The 18,912-nt window shown below is 39.3% G+C and overlaps 1 protein-coding gene across 1 annotated transcript in view; it reads right to left on the bottom strand.

Annotated features, from left to right (window-relative positions):
- Positions 1 to 17,292, bottom strand: part of TBX18 (T-box 18) — a 30,245-nt gene extending 12,953 nt beyond the window's left edge. Inside the window, exons 1-5 of the mRNA XM_005684718.3 lie at positions 16,086 to 17,292; positions 14,719 to 14,923; positions 12,404 to 12,505; positions 9,137 to 9,308; positions 3,378 to 3,545 (exon numbers count right to left, since the gene is read on the bottom strand). Of these exons, the coding sequence (XP_005684775.3) occupies positions 3,378 to 3,545; positions 9,137 to 9,308; positions 12,404 to 12,505; positions 14,719 to 14,923; positions 16,086 to 16,392 (954 nt within the window). The 5' untranslated portion in view covers positions 16,393 to 17,292. The remainder of the gene's footprint in view (positions 1 to 3,377; positions 3,546 to 9,136; positions 9,309 to 12,403; positions 12,506 to 14,718; positions 14,924 to 16,085) is intronic.

Here is an 18,912-nt window from a genome sequence, read left to right as displayed (position 1 = left end):
TATAGCTCAATTATCTGTTCATTTAAATAATGCTTAAAGAACACTTAATAACTTAAACATTCATTTACAACAGTATTTTAACACAGTGGGAAAGGGGAGGGTGGAATAAATTGGGAGAGGAATAGTGACATATATAAACTACCACGAGTGCAATAGATAGCTAATGGCAAGCTGCTGTATAGCACAGGAAGTTCACCTTGGGGTTCTGTGATGACCTAGAGGGGTGGGATGTTGGGGTGGGGTGGGAAGGAGGTTCAAGACAGAGGGGATATACACATATACATATGAGTGATTCATTTTGTTGTACAGCAGAAACTAACACAACACTGTAAAGCAATTACACTCCAATAAAAACATTAAAAATAAAAAAATAAAGTGCAGGGGAAGAAGTTTAAAAAATATTTCTGAGCTATAAATAAATGGAAGAACATAGTAAAAAACAGCATTTTAAAAAAGAGTTTATGGCAAAACCAATACAGTATTGTAAAGTAAAATAAAAATAAATAATTAATTTTTAAAAAAAGAGTTTACAGCTATTACAGAGAATGTTACTTGAATCAGTTCTAATGAGGTGGATGAAACTGGAGCCTATCATACAGAGTGAAATAAGTCAGAAAGAAAAACACCAATACAGTATAATTAACGCATATTATGGAATTTAGAAAGATGGTAACAATGACCCTATATGCGAGACAGCAAAAGAGACACGGATGTAAAGAACAAACTTTTGGACTCTGTGGCAGAAGGCGAGGGTGGGATGATTTGAGAGAATGGCATTGAAACATGTATATTATCATATGTTAAACAGATTGCCAGTCCAGGTTCAGGGCTGGTGCACTGGGATGACCCTGAGGGATGGGATGGAGAGCGAGGTGGGAGGGGGGTTCAGGATGGGAACACAAGTACACCCATGGCTGATTCAGGTATGGCAAAAACCACTACAATATTGTAAAGTAATTAGCCTCCAATTAAAATAAATAAATAAATAAATGTTTAAATTAAAAAATAAAAAAGAGTTCAGATTTATATCATAGTGCTTGTTTAAACAGAGGTACATTGCAATCACCAGCATCATTATACTGACATCACATCTATTATGTGCATACCATGTATGCTGTAATATGAGTTTTGCACATATTATTTCATTTAATTCTCATGGCAACTTAGATGTAGTTATTATCCCAATTTTATGTTTTCTTTTATACCAGCTTAAGTTTTTTATGATTATAAGGTTACTCGGCCATAGAACTGGACTGGGACCCCAAGTTTCAGAGCTTATGCTGGTAACCACCAGGCATGGAAGCCTGCCAACTTCCTATAAGTTCTTCAAAATACAGCTGGGAAGTTAAAAAACAAAAAAGAACTATTGCATTTTTCATCATCAATTTCCTTTCTTGCAACTTTTCCATCCTCTTAACTGATTTATCAGCATTTGTGAATTGGTATTAGTCACCAATATATATCAAAAACCCACTGTATCTTGTTTATTGTATAAAAGAGGCTTGGAGAAAATACATGTTTAAAATAACATTTAATACACAGTTAATTGGATGCATAGTTCAATTAGAGAGAGAGACAGAGAAGAAAGACTAACAGGGTTGTTTAAAAGGTATCAAAAGTACAAAACCCCTCTTTTCTCCTTATACACTGTTTTTTTCCTGAAAAAAAAAAATCATTTTCTATGATTGATATATTTTAAGAATATATTCCTGGGACTTCCTGGTGGTCCAGTTGTTAATACTTTGCCTTCTAACAAGGGGGCTTCTGGTTTCATCCCTGGTTGAAGAGATAAGATCCCACATGCCTCACAGCCAAAAACACAAAACAGAAAACAGAAGAAATATTGTAACAAAATCAATAAAGACTAAAAGGGAGCGTGCATGTGTCGCTTCAGTCGTGTCCGATTCTGTGTGACCCTATGAACTGTAGACTGCCATGGACTCCTCATCCACGGGGTTCTCCTGGCAAGACTACTGGAGTGGACTGGCATGCCCTCCTCCAGGTAATCTTCATGCGCCAGGGACTGAACCCACATCTCTTACATTTCCTGTATTGGCAGGTGGGTTCTTTTTACTAGGGCCACCTGAGAAGCCCTGTAAAGGGGCTATATCTTAAAAAAAAAAAAATCTTAATTATCTTCAGCCCTTTTAAAGGTTAATATCATGTTCCTTCCTAAAAGCCTACATAAAAAGTGTGACAATGTGAGTGTGAGAGGACAGGACAGCCTGGGTGGTGTCACCCATGGATGAGAGCAGATGAGCCTCTCAGCCCTAAGGGAGAACTCACAGGGCAGGGTTCAATCTCCTAAGAAGATTTAAAACAAAAGAAAACACAACAGAGAGCTTAAAGCCTTAGATTGTTGACTGAGATGTATATAAATGTCAAGAGAAGTGAAAATCTAAAATAATGCTGCTGACCTTTGAAAATGAAAAAAAAAAAAAAAATCTACCACAGACCACATTGCTCTGCTACATTGCTATTTCTTAAGAAAACTGGCCAGAAAATTGCATGGGTCAAATAATTGCCTCCATTCAATTTTCCACCTGCTTGATACAGCCTTAAATAATGACATATATTAATGCTCACTTATAGAGAAAAGAAATATTTCACTTCTCAAATTATTTCTAATTTAATGAAAGGATTACTCCACAATTGCTCATCTCTCAGACAGTAAGGGTATGTATAACCCTCTATCACAATTAAAGAAATAGCACTCTTGTACATATAAGAAGGGTAAATGATTCTGAAATACTTCCCATAACACATGGATGTCAGCTCTAAAATAAAGTGAGCTAACAAATCTCATGTCCTGCGATATAACTCACTTTCATGTTCTACAGGTCTATTTCCTAGTCAGTACACATGCTTTCTAATTTTAATTATGACATCAGGATTCAATGTCTCAAAATGGAAAGTAAACCTACACTGCCAGTCATGAGAGACATTCTGGTCTGAAGAAATCTTCACTAGAGTAGCTTTACATAGGCATCTTGGATAAATAATTATTACTACATATGCATGCATGCTAAGTCACTTCAGTCACGTCCGACTCTTTGCAATCCTATGGACCATAGCCCACCAGGCTTCTCTGTCCATGGGATTCTCCAGGCAAGAATACTGGAGTGGGTTGCAATACCCTCCTCCAGGGGATCTTCCTGACCTAGAAATCAAACCCCTTTTGCTATGTCTCCTGCGTTGACAGGTGGGGGTATATATATATATATATATATATATATATATATATATACATTCTGGATGTCATACATGGCAAGCACTTATGACCGTTCTTAACTTTCAGATAGAGTAAAAAGAGAGCTAGCTTTCAATCTGCACATGAAATTAAAAATCTAGAAAGATTCCAGTTCTGAAAACAATACCTGCTGGTTCTGATAGGCGGTGACAGTGGTGAAAACAGTTTCTGGAAAGGAAAATGCCTTCACTCCCTCTCCAGATGGAACAGGCTTGATAGGAGAAAGATCATCCCCACAGTCTTTACGGATGATGTGGACTCGCGGTTGGTATTTGTGCATAGAATGAAGTATAATCTATATCAAGAAAAGAGAAGACAAATCGTCAGCAACTTCAACCTAACCTCAACCCCTTGACTAAATATTGAGTGTGTAAAACAAATCCCAGTTAGAAATAAAGATACCCAAGTCTGTGAAAGTCCCAATTTAATAAAGTGTATCAAAACTGGAGTGAGACAATTAGGAAGCTGTTTGGAAAGTGTGCATACAAAAAAAAAAGGGGGGGCAAGTAATTATTTTGGTTGAAGCCCTGTGTGCAACCATATGAATATAGCATCACATTTTCTGTTTCTGAAAACACAAGAATAAATTCATCAGCATTTTTTTTATAATGAACCTAATGGAACACAGAGTCCAAAACAATAAAACTAAAAATGAGATTGAAATGATTATTTTAATTCCACCACACCCATCCCCTAAAAATAAATATTTGCACACCAAGATGTTCTTCAGAGAAGATTTTTCCTCTGTTGGTAACTAGAACATGTCTACTCAAGGGCAAAGGGATTTTAAGGATACCCCAGGGTTTGCCTTATGTGTGGTTCACAAAGTCTCTGGTTTGCCTGGAGAGCCCAGCATTCGTGCTTCCATCACAACAAGGCTTCCAAAACCCAGATGCCCGGGGATGAAAAAGCTCTCAGACTAACTTGAGGAATCTGATGATATGGTTCAACTGCCTTCTGCCCAATGATTCCACTTCTGAGAATTTATCCTAAGGAAATATTCCAAATCCCAAAAAGTGTTTCATGTACAAAGATGTGCAATGCACCATTTAAAACAGTGGAAAAACTATAAACCACTGACATGAATAGATTGGTTAGGTAAATGAAAATCCACACAATGGTTACAGCATAATTCAGCCATTACTAACGCTTTTAGAACATTTTTAGCCACATAATGAAACACTTCTTTTTAAATCCTAAATTAGAATAAAGGATCCGAGTTGTTTTTAAACTTACCATAACTACATAAAAATAGACAGTAAAAGGACCCATACAAAGATATGAACAGTGGTCATCTCTAGATGATGGAATTGTGGATGAATGTTTTCTTCTTCATTTGTTTTACACTTTCAAGGTAGAGGAGGTAGGTAAAGAAACAGCTTCATCCAATGAGACTTTCTATGTGCTGCTGGAAATCTAAATTCAATTATGCACTAATGAGTTTAATTAACAAATTTATATCTTTCCTGAGCTATACAACTTGAATTCAAGCTTTAAAGTGTTAGAAGTTTGGAGAAATGCTTAAACAAAAGTCTGAGAAAAAAAAAAAAACACAGTGGTTGGTTGACCTGCCTCATGCTTTTCAGGAAGTGCACAGTTTAATACACCAAATTCAGAATCACTGGTCAACCTAAACATCTCTCTACTTATACAGTGTGTTTGCTGCCCCAAAAGAATGTGTTTACCTTCCATTATTAACCAACAGTTGTGAGGTTTCTCTAACCCTAAAATTTTCTTTCTATCAGTGGAGGAAATGCCTGGAGAGTAAATCTAATGATGATATTCACCACACATGGCTGACAGAGGGATAGCATGAGTCTGAATAAAGGACAAGAGGGGACATTGTCATCTGGGGGGACACAACACAAGTCAGCAACCTCTGGAAAAGCTTTTTTCCAGAAATATAAAAGGACAGAATTTCAAGTTATTCGTGACTCACAAAGTCAATTTAAAGGGTTACAACTGGAAATCTTTAGATAAGTAAAATTAGCAAATAAAGTAGAAAAATAGAACGTGCTGTATTTAGTAAGGATAAGTTCTGTTTTGCAAAACACTGCCTGTTGGGGGTGGGGGTGTGTGTGTATACACTAAGTTAAACATAAAATGTATGTCTGGCTGTAATCAGATTAAAAGTCTGAAAAAGCAAGATTTAATTCTAATGATTCATAAATTCCAGAGCTGGAGAAAAATTGGAAAAAGTCACTTTACATTAAACAAAAATAAAAGGCATGGTCAGTTTGAAAGGACGAGAGTTAACTGACTTGAAGTGAAGGAAATAAAAAGTTATTTAGGTTTCTGTTTACTAGTCAATGAAAAGTAAATTCTTGTTTTATGAAATCTTTTTTCTCTCAAGCAGATTTCTCCATACAGCTCTATATATTTTAATAGTATTTATTTGTTTATATCCTTACACAATCTCCAAAATTATTTAAGGTGGGATATACTGGGAGTAGGGTATAGAAATAGCTGAGGCATGCCTATGTTTACACATTAAAGGGTAACTGCCAACAGTAACCTGAAATTATTAAAAAAAAATAATGTATTCTCAATATTACCTATAGGAATTTAGTATATCCCTACAAACTTTTAGGGAATGCTAAACAAGGCTTAGTTCCTGTATATAAAATAGCATTATTTGTTTTTTAATGAACTATCAAAGTTATAATGACAAACGGTCATGAATAATTTGCTTTTTATTAGAACAAGTAGAACTAGGAGAACCACTGCTCTTATGAACAAAAGGACCACAATGATAATATCCATTACTGAAACGCAAATAATTATAATCTGATCTGCACGTTCTATATTCTCTGTTCTGTTTAGACAGAGGATATTTTTTCTTTTGGATACTGTCTATTAGCACAGATAGTAACTTAAATCTCTGTCCATAAACACAGGCTTCTTTCTCATGTGTAGGTTAATACACATTTTTCCCATGTTAAAGACATTAGGTTTGACATTGGTGGGATAACTAATATTTTAAAATTTAGCCATTACTAGTCTTCCAATTTCCTTTTCATATATATTCTTCACAATTCTGACTCTCCTTCAATTTCTTTACTTCTTATGAAGCAGAATAAATTACTTTTTTAAAAAAGACACTAGGTTTGAGTCAAAAGAAGCATATTACTTAGTTCTGATGCTGCCTATCATATGACGGCAGAGGGGTGAGAGTCCCTGCGAGGTCCCTTCATCAAGAAAGCGACTAAGTTAGTCCCATCACAATAGTACTGTTGTCTTCTCAGACTGAATCACATCAACAGTAGAATATGACTACCTTATTTGGGATGATAAAACTGAGCAAAAAAAGAAACAAAAAAACATAACAGACACTTTCGGCCTTCCCAATCTCTCTTGGCTGGAACAAAATGGCTGCCGTACTGTGCTGCTCTGACAGCGCAATAATCTGTGTGCTGCTGCTGCTACAGCTGCTAAGTCGCTTCAGTCATGTCCGACTCTGTGCGACCCCATAGCCGGCAGCCCACCAGGCTCCTCCATCCCTGGGATTCTCCAGGCAAGAACTCTGGAGTGGGTTGCCACTTCTTTCTCCGAATCTGTGCGCTAGTCTTCTCTTTTGTCTTGAGTTAGAAGATCACTGAAGCCAGAGACTATGGCTTTTCATCTCTTACTGCATTTTACAAAGTCTTCAAAACTTTTGTTTTTAAATAAATAACAGGCAAGAGTACTCTCCCTCCTACCTCCTCCTCTAGTATCAAGCAATACGTGATTTCTACTAATAGCAAAGGCAATTTTCTTGCTTCCAAAATGTATAGGTACATATTTTTCTTTCCATTCCCCCCACACACTACTTTTTTTTAAAGTATTACATCCTGCCACAACTTTAAAAGAAAAAAAAATTGGGGAAGATGACACACTTCTATAGATATTGCTTGTTTTCTGAGTTTTTATTTTTCTTAATAGCGAAATATTATAATTATTCAGGTATAAACAACTGGGGTTCAATTGGCAATCTATTATTTTGTGTTTTAAACAAATGCTGTGTGATTTAAAACAGTAGATGTCTGAGTAAAGCATATTATCCTCTGTAATATGGGTGGGCCTCATCCAATTAGTTAAAAAACTTAAGAAAAAAAAAATTTAGGTCCACTGAGGAAAAGGAAATTCTGTTTCCAGACTGCCTGCCTCCAGACTCAAGTTGTAATATCAGGTCTTCCCTGGGTCTTTGCCAATCCACCCTGCAAATTTTGGACCTACCAGCCCTACATCTGTGTTAGTCAGTTCCCTAAAATAAATCTCTCTCGTGTGTGTGTATAATATAATCTGTTGGTTCTGTTTTTCTAGAGAAAGCTGTTTTATATAGAATCTAGTGAAATTATGAAGCTAAAATCACATAGACAGATAAATTACTACCTCTAATACTATATATTAGGTATTAAGCCAGTAATTTAATCAGAATTAGAATTATAAAATCACCATATTTATTTAATTTATTTAAAGTCATTTGTATCTTATCTAGGACAGCATATAGTTTTTAGATCCATTATCTCTTTAAAAGATATGTACTCAAAAATATATATATATATATACATGTATACTGAAACTATAGAACTCCAAAAAATAGAGTTTATTTAAGCTTTTGAAAATCATCAACATCAAGTGCCATTTATTTTTCAATTTTTTATTCTTAAAAAAAGTAAAGACTCTTCAATGGACACACTGGAAAAATTTCACACTTAGCTCCCTCCTTGAGACAGAAGAAACTAATGTTCTTTCACTGAAGTCAAGTGAAAAAGAACTGTTACAACCTGACTATGTACATAAAGAAAAAAAAGAGAAAGTAATGTACTAAAATTCAGGGCAAGAAGTTGTATCATTCAGAAGTGAAATGTACTAGGCTTCAAATTACAAAAGGCAACAAATAAAAAGCACTGGCAGTTTGAGAAGAGATTGAGTCTTACAAATCCAGATACTGCATCTGTACCACAATGAAATGTGTACTTGAATGTCTTCATTAAGGTCAATTACTTAAGATATTGTCTAGAAACTTAAAAATCACATCCTGTCATCACTGTATTACCATCTTACGACAGTTTTCATTTTTTGTTTTAAAAGATTGGCCCATAAATAAGCTATCTTCATGTCACCTCTCTGAGAAATGAATGAATTGGTATTCCTTTTATGTACGATACACTCTTCAAAAGGCACATCAATCCTGCTTCAGTCAAAACTCTCTCAAATAACAGAAAGCTAACAGAAATGCTAGCACTGGGTGAAAATCAGCACATATCCAGTGTTTCTTACTTATTAAAACATCGATAATAAGGTAGATATTGCACCTACAAACAACAGTGTGAAAATCATTAGTGTTAAAAATGACTCTATTATTGAAACTACTGACTTTAGCATATATTTCATATTTCAGTTTTCAGATGAAAAGGAATTATTATTACAACATGTTTTGACACATTAGATGTCATTACAAAACAATTGGGAGCTTGCAGATGGAACACACAGATAACATAAGCCTGGGCCACTATTGACAAGCGATGAGCCTCCCCTGGGAAAGGAAGAGGATACAGGCAGGACACCATAAATCATTATCCCTGTTCACCCAACTTCAAGAATTCATATTCAAAGTATAATAATTATCACTTTATGAAATTTCAAACAAATGTGTTGGCTAAAATTATCTTCCAACACAAATGCAGTATCCAGTTTTATCTATTAAAAGCTTCACAGAATACTCTGGCCACAGGCATAGCCTCTGATGAAAATGCAACCTTGACGTTGCACAACTGTGCACACTCTAGTCAACCAGGAGAGGAATGTCATGATCTTAGAAAAGTTCATTTCCTTCAGGCAGACACAGTATAGATAATGGTCGTGCCATCCAATGGAGGCAAATTAGGGAGGCCCTCTACTCACGTGGCCTTGGTCATCCAGCTCGTTGTTGGTGAGCTTCAGCTTGTCAAAACTGATCACTTGTCTCATCCAAGTCTCCCCTGAGGCAGGTGAGTCTGGATGAATGTACACGCGGGGTGGTACAGGGGAGTCAGCATTGCCCGCCACCATCCATTTAGAGCTGTGATAAACATACCTAGAAGGCAAAGACAAGGCTCTGTTTGTGGGTTGTTGCTTTCTTGGAATTTCCAAACTGTAGACTCAGACAAAATGGGCACCCTTTTAAGTCTAAAATTCAAGGATTTGCTCTTTAGATTCAATGTGTACAAAATAAGAATTCAAACACTTTAAAAAAAACTCTCTGAAGCAGTGGTAGCCTGCTGACCACTCAAGGTGATATGTTAAGGATTTAGTGAAAAATATGCATGCTATTTCCACCATAAATGCAAGAATTTCAATTTGGATAAATCACACTTATTCACGTTAGACATTCTGTCTATATTCTGATGGTTTCCATTTTTCTTCTGGATATGTAATTGACCTGAAGAAACAAGTTGTCAAGCTCCGCTTTAAGGAAATCTCAAAAATACTTGAGAGTTATATCTTCAACGGTCTAACTTTCTTTATCACTCCTCATTTTAGGCTTATGTTCAAACTAATGAGAGACATGGTAGAAAGTCAAGGGGAAATTGTCAGAATGTACAGTAAATTTATTTTTATAGGGAAAAAAGTCCCATCTATTATTTAGAATTATTTTTTTCTAACTCCATTACACTAGAAACTGAAAATTCAGTTTAATTTAGTTAAAATTCAGTTTAATTTAAAGTTTGTATAATCATAAAACATAGACTTTTATCTCCTCTAATTCTTTTTATTATTGTCAGAAAATCTTTAAATTTTTATACCACTAATTAAAATATACATCAAACTTTTAAAATTACAATTTATCTAAATAATATTACCTTTCTAATTAAGAGGCAAAACATCCTATTCTACTTATGTCTGTCAACTACACTGACTCTATAAAAATAACACACTTAAATAACAATGTTTCAAGTAGTATATAAGATAATAATGTTTAATCTTATATTCAGACTATCACTTATTGTTAGTTTAAAATAGACTAACTAAAAAACTAGAAACTAGTGTATCAATGATTAATTTAGAAAAGGATAGAAAAATGAAATTATATATTTGGATGCTTGTCTTCCTTTTGTTTTAAAATATGGCATACAATTTAAAGCAACAATTTATGAATAGTCTCAAAGAATTCTACCAGTATAGCAGGAAATTTTCTTTTTAAAATAGCATGAAGTATTTTCGTAATCCCTGGTGAGGCCCACTGTTTCAGCTATGCTCACACATTTCATTCTCTTTTGAATTCAATATGCCTTCTATTCTCTAATTCTTTTTCTTGGGAAAAAAATACATTATTACAAAATTAAGAATAACAATAAAAACAATTTCCCTTAATTGATACAGTGTAATTTCAATAAATAAGCTCTGTGCATGGGCTTTTGTGAATATGAATTTTACATTCTAATAAATCACAGTCACTTTTCATTTGACCAAATACTATTCTTTGATAGCAGAGAATGAGTCAAAATATTTATTTCTAGTATTGCTGAAAAAGTTGGAAAATAAATCTTAGAAATGCAAGAAAAAGCAGCACAATGGATACAGAGCTATTGCCAAAATAAATAGAACAATATGCTCTGTCAAAATTTTGAAAAGTATGCATATTGAACAGTTCAAAATTTCATACCCACTAAGAGAATAAATGCTACATGTTACATATTCTTTGTGAAACATTCTAAATACAAATGCTAAAACCAAATTTTTCTTGAGAAGCAATTTAACTGAAAGTAAATTTATGTTTTAAGAATTTGATCTTTTAAAATCTGGCATCTTAGTATTAATACTTGAAATTTTTCTTGTTTTATATGTGACTAATAAGGATCAATTAAATAAAATAAGCCATCCAAAATATATGGAAGAGATTTGGAGGAAGAAATAGAAGCCAAACTTAGAAGAGAAAGGAAAGATTTCTAAACTCACTAGAATTACACTGTTTTCCTCTGTACAAACCCAAATTAGAATATGGATTTTAAACCAAGTATACTTAAAGATAAACTTCAAGGCACTTCTAGCTTCTATCATGTAGTAGACAATTTTAACAAAACTCCCTAATGAATTATTTAATTAAAATAAGCTATACAACTTATACACAAAATGCAAATCATAAAACTGTCCTTTTTACTACCCATATTTTTAGCATTCCATATGTGCCTCTACTAATTAAATCTGTATACTTTTGACATCATAAACCTGTTTCCAAAAAGTGACTCCCTAAATCTTAAATAGTAATAAAAACCAAATCTGATTTCATTTAAAAACTTACTAAATGTTCTAGGTGTTTATTTAAAAGACAGAAACAAAAAAGACCACAATTGAAAGCAGGGTCTTCCAACTTGCCACTCAGAATTTCTTTTAAATGTTAGCATTTTCAACTCCCCAGGAAAATAAAAATTATTGTCATTGAAGACTGTTGATTTGTTTACTCACAGAAGGAAAAGCAAAGTTTGGTTTGGTACTGAAGAAAGTATTTTTTCCAGCTTTACTTGATATCTAGATAAATATATTCTCTCAAAACCCAAATATTACAATAATTTTTAAAAATTCTGTTAACTACCAGCCACAAAAAAAACAACAATAAGATAACAAATTCATTACCAGCTTAAAGATGGTCTTGATATCAAGATGTCTTGATATCATAATGAGTTATTATTTTGTTTTCCTAAATTATAAAAAATCTTCAATAATTTTCTCATATTAAAGAGAAAAAAGCCTGTAAACAGTTATGATTTTGTACATAACATAATAAGGGGAATTTATTTAAAGGTCACAAAATAATCAGGAAGAAATTGAAACAGTTTAACTGTTATGTACATCTACAAATTTTACTTCATATTTCCTCTCAAAATCCTAATCAAAATGTGATCAACATAAAAGACATACTTAGCTAACCGACACTAAACTGGCCGCTTATTAAAATTCCTCAACACTTAAAGACATTTCTGTATCTATTAAAAACAAAACAAAAAATAAATGTTCACATTTACTGCAAGAGAAGGCACCATCTAGACTACTGCAAGTGACTGGGGTTGGACTGTGCATCCGATCATTCTACAAGCTTCTGGAAACAAATATCATAGTCAGTACAGATGAAATCTGCATAGCCTATGAAATCCTGGGGCTTTTTTATCCTTTGTACCCATCTGATCACTGTACCTGTATCTTTTGTTGTCCACTGGCACAATATCCATAGCAATATAATACTGCTGGTGAGGATCTAATCCTGAGATCTTCACTCTCATTGCTGGAAACATGCGCCTATGTATAAGAAAGGGGAGGAAAGACGGTTTGGGTTTTGTTTGGGGTTATGATTATGCTTGAAGAATGAATAAGCAAAGAAAGCTCTTGACTCTGTACTTTTCATGTGGACAAATTTATAGCATTCACTTTGGCAAATGTAATCCAAAGAATCTGAACACGGGATGTATCAAAATGGAATCATTTAAATGTAATTTGTTATACCTGTTCTTGCATTCTGTGTTTACTGAAATGTCAGTATACCTAAAAGCCAAATACACACACACACACATACACATATATATATTCTGAAAAAATAATGGTACAAAAAGCACTTTATTTTTTAAACAAAAATCAGTAAGCAGGCTGACCTTAATAAAACAAATAATAAATGGTTCCAAATAGTAGAAATAGAAAATTTGAATTTCTAAAAGTGATAAAATATATTATAATGTGAAATTTTAAAAGGGTTATAAAAAAGCACAAGGAGCCAATGTGCCATGCCATAACCAAACAATATGTTCTTTATTGAGACAGGACTTCCTGTCTGCCGCATGGTAAAGGTGAAGTGCAAAAGTTGCTCTAAATTTGAAAGGTATAGTAAAACTTCTTTATTGAAAGCAGAAACTAAACACAATGTATATTTACCAAATCATTCCTTCCCCCACCATGCCCTGAAAATACTTTATTTAACCACACTTACTCACAACTTTGCTAATTAAAACAAGTGAAACCCACATTTCTTTTAGCTTCCCAGAGATGCTTATCAAAGGAGATACTAAAGTAAATGCATCTATCTTTTTAAAAAGCACAGCAACAAGGAATACAACGGCAAATATTGTGTATATATATATGTGTGTGTGTGTATATATATGTATATATATATATATCTCCTTCTTTAAGAAAAAAACAAAAAAACTTTCATCTACTGATTTATGTCTAGGACCCTTCCAGGTAGTCAAATTTTTGCTAATTTAACCTTATAACACAAATTTTAGTACTGTTATTTACCAAAAATGTTTCCATAATAATGCCATTAAAGACCACTTCAGAGAAAAGAAAGTCCATTATTCCTAACTAGGCATGAGAACAGTTTAATACACTGGCTGTGTAAGTGTTTTTCTCAGTGCACCTGTAAGATAAAGAGTAAAGGTGTTTAACTACATCCTTTATAAGACAACTGTTGCTTTGTGTTGTTGAAGACTGAATTTGGATCATTAATAAAAGCTCTGTGAAAATGTAGAAGGTAGCATATGGATTCAATAAAATATGTTTTTGTAATTTCTAATAAGTTTGGATACTTTTATATTATCCAGGTTTTTGCCATGTGTACTCCCTAAAAGAGTTGTGTGTGTTAAAAGTTTCTTTTGGGGAATAGTAGTCATAGATTTCACTGCACTAAATGAACTGAAAACTTAAAAACGGAAATATTTCTGTGTGCCTTCACATTAACATGATCTGTGCAACAAATCCATTTATTTTACTAACTGATGGATGTGGAAATTTCACACTTTTAAAAAACAGATAAAACTTACAAATTTTGTTTTGGTATTCCTCAGCAAATTTAGGTTAATTTGTTGGATTTCACTTGGGGGGGGGGAAACTATAGTAGCTGTGAATCTATAGAAAGAATGGTTTTTAAAAATCAGAGCAATTGTTTTTGCAGGGATTAAACATGGTTTACAGATGATTCCAGTAATTTTCATCCTAATCTAATATCAAGATAGTATAACACAGCACATTCTCATACTCCCAGCGAATCTGTGGATAAAGAAGCAATTGGAAGTTTCGAATCTATAAAAGCAAACGACAGTTTTGCTAAAGAGTAAACTACGTTTTTTAAAAAAGGGGTAGTGGTAGTGGTGGATAATCTGTTCCACAGTTTCAGAAATATAACGAAAGTCTAACTAAATACCTGAAGAGATGCTAAGTCGGATCACGAATCTTTAACACTTCTGCCCACGGAATATCAGTAGTCACCGTCACCGCCTCGGCGGCCACAGTGATTTCTCCGCAGCATCCAGACAGAGAGGACTGCTGGGCTGTGCCCCGCGCCGACTGCACTTCAGGTTAGGTAGGCAAAGTCGGTCTCAAAAGTGAATCACTACCGAGGGCCTCGTCTTATCTGTACAAACTGCTAAGAGACACCACCGTGCTGCAGATTCTTTTCCCTCACCCACCAAGGCGTGGAATGAGGCCAGGGCCCGGGCCGTTCGCGCCAGCTTGCCCTTTACCTGCCCGCCTTGGTGATGATCATCTCCGTGCCGATCTCGTGAAAGCGCTTCCAGAGCTCAGCTCCTTGCAGATCCACCCGCGGGGCCTGCGGCGAGGGCAGCGGGGTCCCGGGCCGGGCCAGGGTGGGCGCCGGGGACCCCTTCGGGGAGCCTCCTGGGGATGCCAGCGGGGAAGCGCCCTGCAGGAAGCCATCCTCACAGCCGCCTGGGCAGCAAAGGGCAGAGAGGGGGTACCGGTGAGGGCTTGAGATGGGAAGCCTAGTGGGGAGATAAACCCCCCGAGGGCGGCTGGGGAGAGATAAGGGCCGCGGGAGAAACGGAAGTTTTCCTGCCATTCGGCCCTTGTAACAGGCCCACCGGTGGGTAAATACCTGCTCCGCCCGCCGAAGGGACGGACACTCGACGCTCAAGTAGGGCCCTCTTGGTCCCCAAGTCTCAAGTCCTGAAGAGGCGTGCGGCCCAAGTCCACCCCACCCTCCCTGCTTCCGCCGTGTCAAGGCCCCAAAATAAGTTTTGTGCCGCAGCCGGAGTCTGGGATCCGTGCCGGATACACCGGAGCCATGGAGAGCACAGAGCAAAAGCGCCTGACGCTCGGGTTCCTGGTCTCAGATGCTTGGGCCTCGCTTCGCAATCCGCGTCTTTGCTTAGGGCCCGGCCGGAAGCATCCTCTAGAAATCTCTCCAGACACCGCTCTAGCCAAACTCCCCGGCCGTCCGGAGCGTCTTAGCAAAGCAGCACAGGGAATAAGAAGAGCGCGAAAAACAAGCCCAACATCGCCGTCGGCCTTGGCAGCGGGAACCAAGGGTGGGGGGAGGCAAGGGAACCGCTCTGCTAGCCCTTGGGAAACCACGTTTGCAAACACACCGCCCTCTTCCTGGTTTGCCCAAATGGTTTAGGCATTTGTTTCGGTTTCGGGGGGTGGGGGGGGGGGGGAATACGCCGTCGCTCACCCCACTCTCTAGCTTTGAAAAGTTAGGAAATAAAAGAGAGCACCCAGGGGCTAGAAGCCCAAGGGAAGCAGATGCGGAAAGCACAGATCTGCACCGCTGAGTGCCGCAAATTGCAGCTGCTATGGGTGAGCTTCGCCTAGTGGGCGGCGGCCGCCTGAGAAGCCAGACTGGAAGCGGCATTTTAACCGTCTGGACTGTGACCCGAGTTGCGCGGAGGAGCGGCCAGGGCAGCGGGAGCTTTCAGCCCTGACACCCACCGCTAGTGCGGCTGTGGCTGAGTTGCCCTGGGTGCATAGGGACACCGCACGCTCGCATGCCCACAACTCGCAGAAGTTCAGGTTCTCCGCGGCGGTACGGGCCCGCGGGACTGGGAAGGGACGTGCAGGGAAGAAGTTTAGGCGGGAGGGGCCGACTCACCCGCGGTTCCGCGGGAGGCGCAGCTCCGCTCCAGGTCTGCGCAACTCCGGGTGGGCCCGGAAGCCGCCCCAGCCGGCGGCGGGAGCGCAGAGCCATCATCTCCCTCGGAGGAGCCCTTTTCGCCGGCGCCGCCGCCTCGGCTGCAGCCACCGTCATCTAAGGCCCCGGCCGCCTCCTCCGCGCCCAACTTTCGCCTCTTCTTCTGAAGCTGTTGCTGCTTCTCGGCGCCGATCAGTGCCTCCACCGAAAAGGCGTGAGCCTTAAGGCTTAGCATGCTGCACGGCGAGCCCCTCCGTTTCTCGGCCATCCCCGCCGCCCGGCGCCCGCCCCTCGCTCATATACACGCGCGCGGGCACACGCACACACTCGTTCTCCTTTCCCCACCAAAATCTGAACGACTCTCGGGGCCTCCCGCAGGCCCAGATAAGCGCCCTTCCTCGCTGCGGGCAGAGACAAATTTGGCGTTTCCTCTCTCGCGACTGTGTTGGGATCCGAGGAACCAGCGACGCGCCCGCCAAGTTTCCTTCCCTCGGTCTCTCGCGCGCGCTCTCTCACTGATGGACTCCTTCGCTCCCACCCCCTCCACCTCCTCCTGCTGCTCCAAGATCTGCCTCGACTGATGCGCCAGCGAGAACTAACATGGGTAAAAAACACTCTGCGGACACAAATTAGGGATTGTAATTGAAATTTGTTGCCTTGATCTGTCAGCACTTCCAGGCAGGAGAGCGGTGGGAAGAACTTGCTCATTAGTGTCAATAAAGGGGCGGGGGCGGAGTCCGGGGTCCTGTCAATCACTGAGACGCCCAGCCAATCAGAAGGCGTCGACTCCGCTCAGCCCGCGCCCAGTTCCTTACAAGGTTGCAAAAAACCTAGAGTGGAAAGCGCCGCCATCTGGCTTGGAAGCGCCAACCCCGGCGCTGAACTGGGTCAGTCTCCCTGCCTCCCACAGCCCAGTCCAGCCCAGGAGTCTCCAGCTTTCCCCACCGGGACCTGGAAAGGCTGAGGTTCCTGGCTTTGAACCGAAGTGATCAACACATTAGAATACCAAAAATCTTTCAGTAAACCTAAAGTTACAGTCCCTTTCCCGTATCGCTTAATATTGCCACAACTCAGAACATTTTGAATGGAGAGAATTCACAGCTGCCAGGCCCATCTTTTCTGCTCTACACATTCCTGCCTTTAGTAACACCCATTCTGCACCGGGAGTGGTATAGACGTATTTATTTCTTCTACTCTGTGAATTTTTCTTGGGGAGGGCGGGAGAATTTAAGGTATGTTTAAATCCTTTATATTTAGGAAAGCAAAATTTTATCCTATTATAGTTCAGTTCTTTCTATGAACTAGTCAGAAAAAGAACGCTCTTTTCGGAGCCTCCCATTTCTTTCATACCGTGATAGTTAATTTAAACCTAGGATTTTAACTTTTTAACGATAGGACGTAGCTTTAAGACGCCTAAACAGTTTGCAAAGTGAAATATGTTTTAAGATGCAGTAAGATTTCCATTGCAGTTTTAAAAATGTCTCTGTGATTTAACGTAGCTTCATATTTTCCCTGTTTTTGACAATTTGCTACTTTTCTCAGACTTTTATTAGAAACAACATGTTTCTTTAAAACAAATTTTAAAATGCTTTTAAATTGAATAACACTAAGCGTATCTGCACAGTTTGTTTTGTACTTTCTACTCGATTTTTGCCCTGGATTAACAAAATTAATGGAGGTCGTGTAAATAGAGCAAGTCTCTTGTAGAATAAAATTCATGATGCATATTACTCTTAAATTTTTTATGTAAAATACAGGACAAAGGGTTGTGCTGTTTTGTTTCTCTCTCTTTCCCTCGCTCTGTTTAACCTCCACGCTGTCCGCTGCCCCATTATCTCTTAGTTCTCTCGTAGTTTCCAGTACAGCTATTCAGGCAGTAGCTTCTGAGATTTTTTTTTTTTTTTTTTTACCGTAGCTCCAGGGGGAACTCGCGGTTCCTCCAAGGCAACCAGGAGAGCAGAAAGCAGAGCAAGCGGTGTTCAGAGGCGTCCCCGCACTCCCCGCCCTCCGGCGGGCCCAGCAGTCTCCGGGTCAAAAACGACTCCTTAGCAACCTGCGGGAGGAGGCCTCTTTTAAAAGATTGAGAACCCTACTCAACCTGGAGGAGGTGTTTTGCATTTGCAAAAGAAGGCTGTGCGCACAATCTGGAGCGGGTCGCTCTTCAGAGGACCTCCAAACTCTGCGGCGCCCTGGGCGGGTAGTATAGCTTTAAAAGTAAGCGCAAATCCTGTTTCTGAAGCCTGCCCTAAGACCGGCGCGAGCCTGGGAGAGCGAGGAGGCCGCCCGGAGGGCTCGGGCAAGCGGTGGGGAGGGGGATGCGGTGGTGGGAGGGCCGCAGACGTGGCAGGAGGCTGCGCACCGAGCTCCGCGCGGCTGGGGCATCTGGAGCCAGCAACCGCAGCCTGCGGGGACAGAGCGCCATGCACCAGGCCCCGGCCCTTGGCGACCCCTAGGAGAAGCGACTTGTTGCTCCTCCAAGCCGCCCTTGTGGCCTTGGGGATGTGGAAGCGCTGAGGCCCAGAGTTGGAGTCCCCGGGGCCCTCAGGCCTACTCCGGCCCCACTGCAGGGGAAGGAGCCTGGGACGGTCACGGTTTTCCAGACGCGAAGCCTGCTTTGTAGACGGGTTCTTGTCCGTTTTCATGCCTCGCAGCTCAAACTGATTCAGAGAGAACTGCATCGGCCTACAGGGCACGCTGAGGTTCACACAGAGCCAAGGCCTCCTATCCCCCTACACCATTTTCTCCTTTATCCCCGGCGGCGATGGACGCAGCCTTCCGCACGCGCTGG

This window comes from Capra hircus, chromosome 9 (genome assembly GCF_001704415.2).
Source record: "Capra hircus breed San Clemente chromosome 9, ASM170441v1, whole genome shotgun sequence".
Classification (NCBI taxonomy): Eukaryota; Metazoa; Chordata; class Mammalia; order Artiodactyla; family Bovidae; genus Capra; species Capra hircus.
The sequence above is the reverse complement of the archived record's forward strand: the minus strand, read 5'-3'. Positions and strand labels throughout refer to the sequence as shown.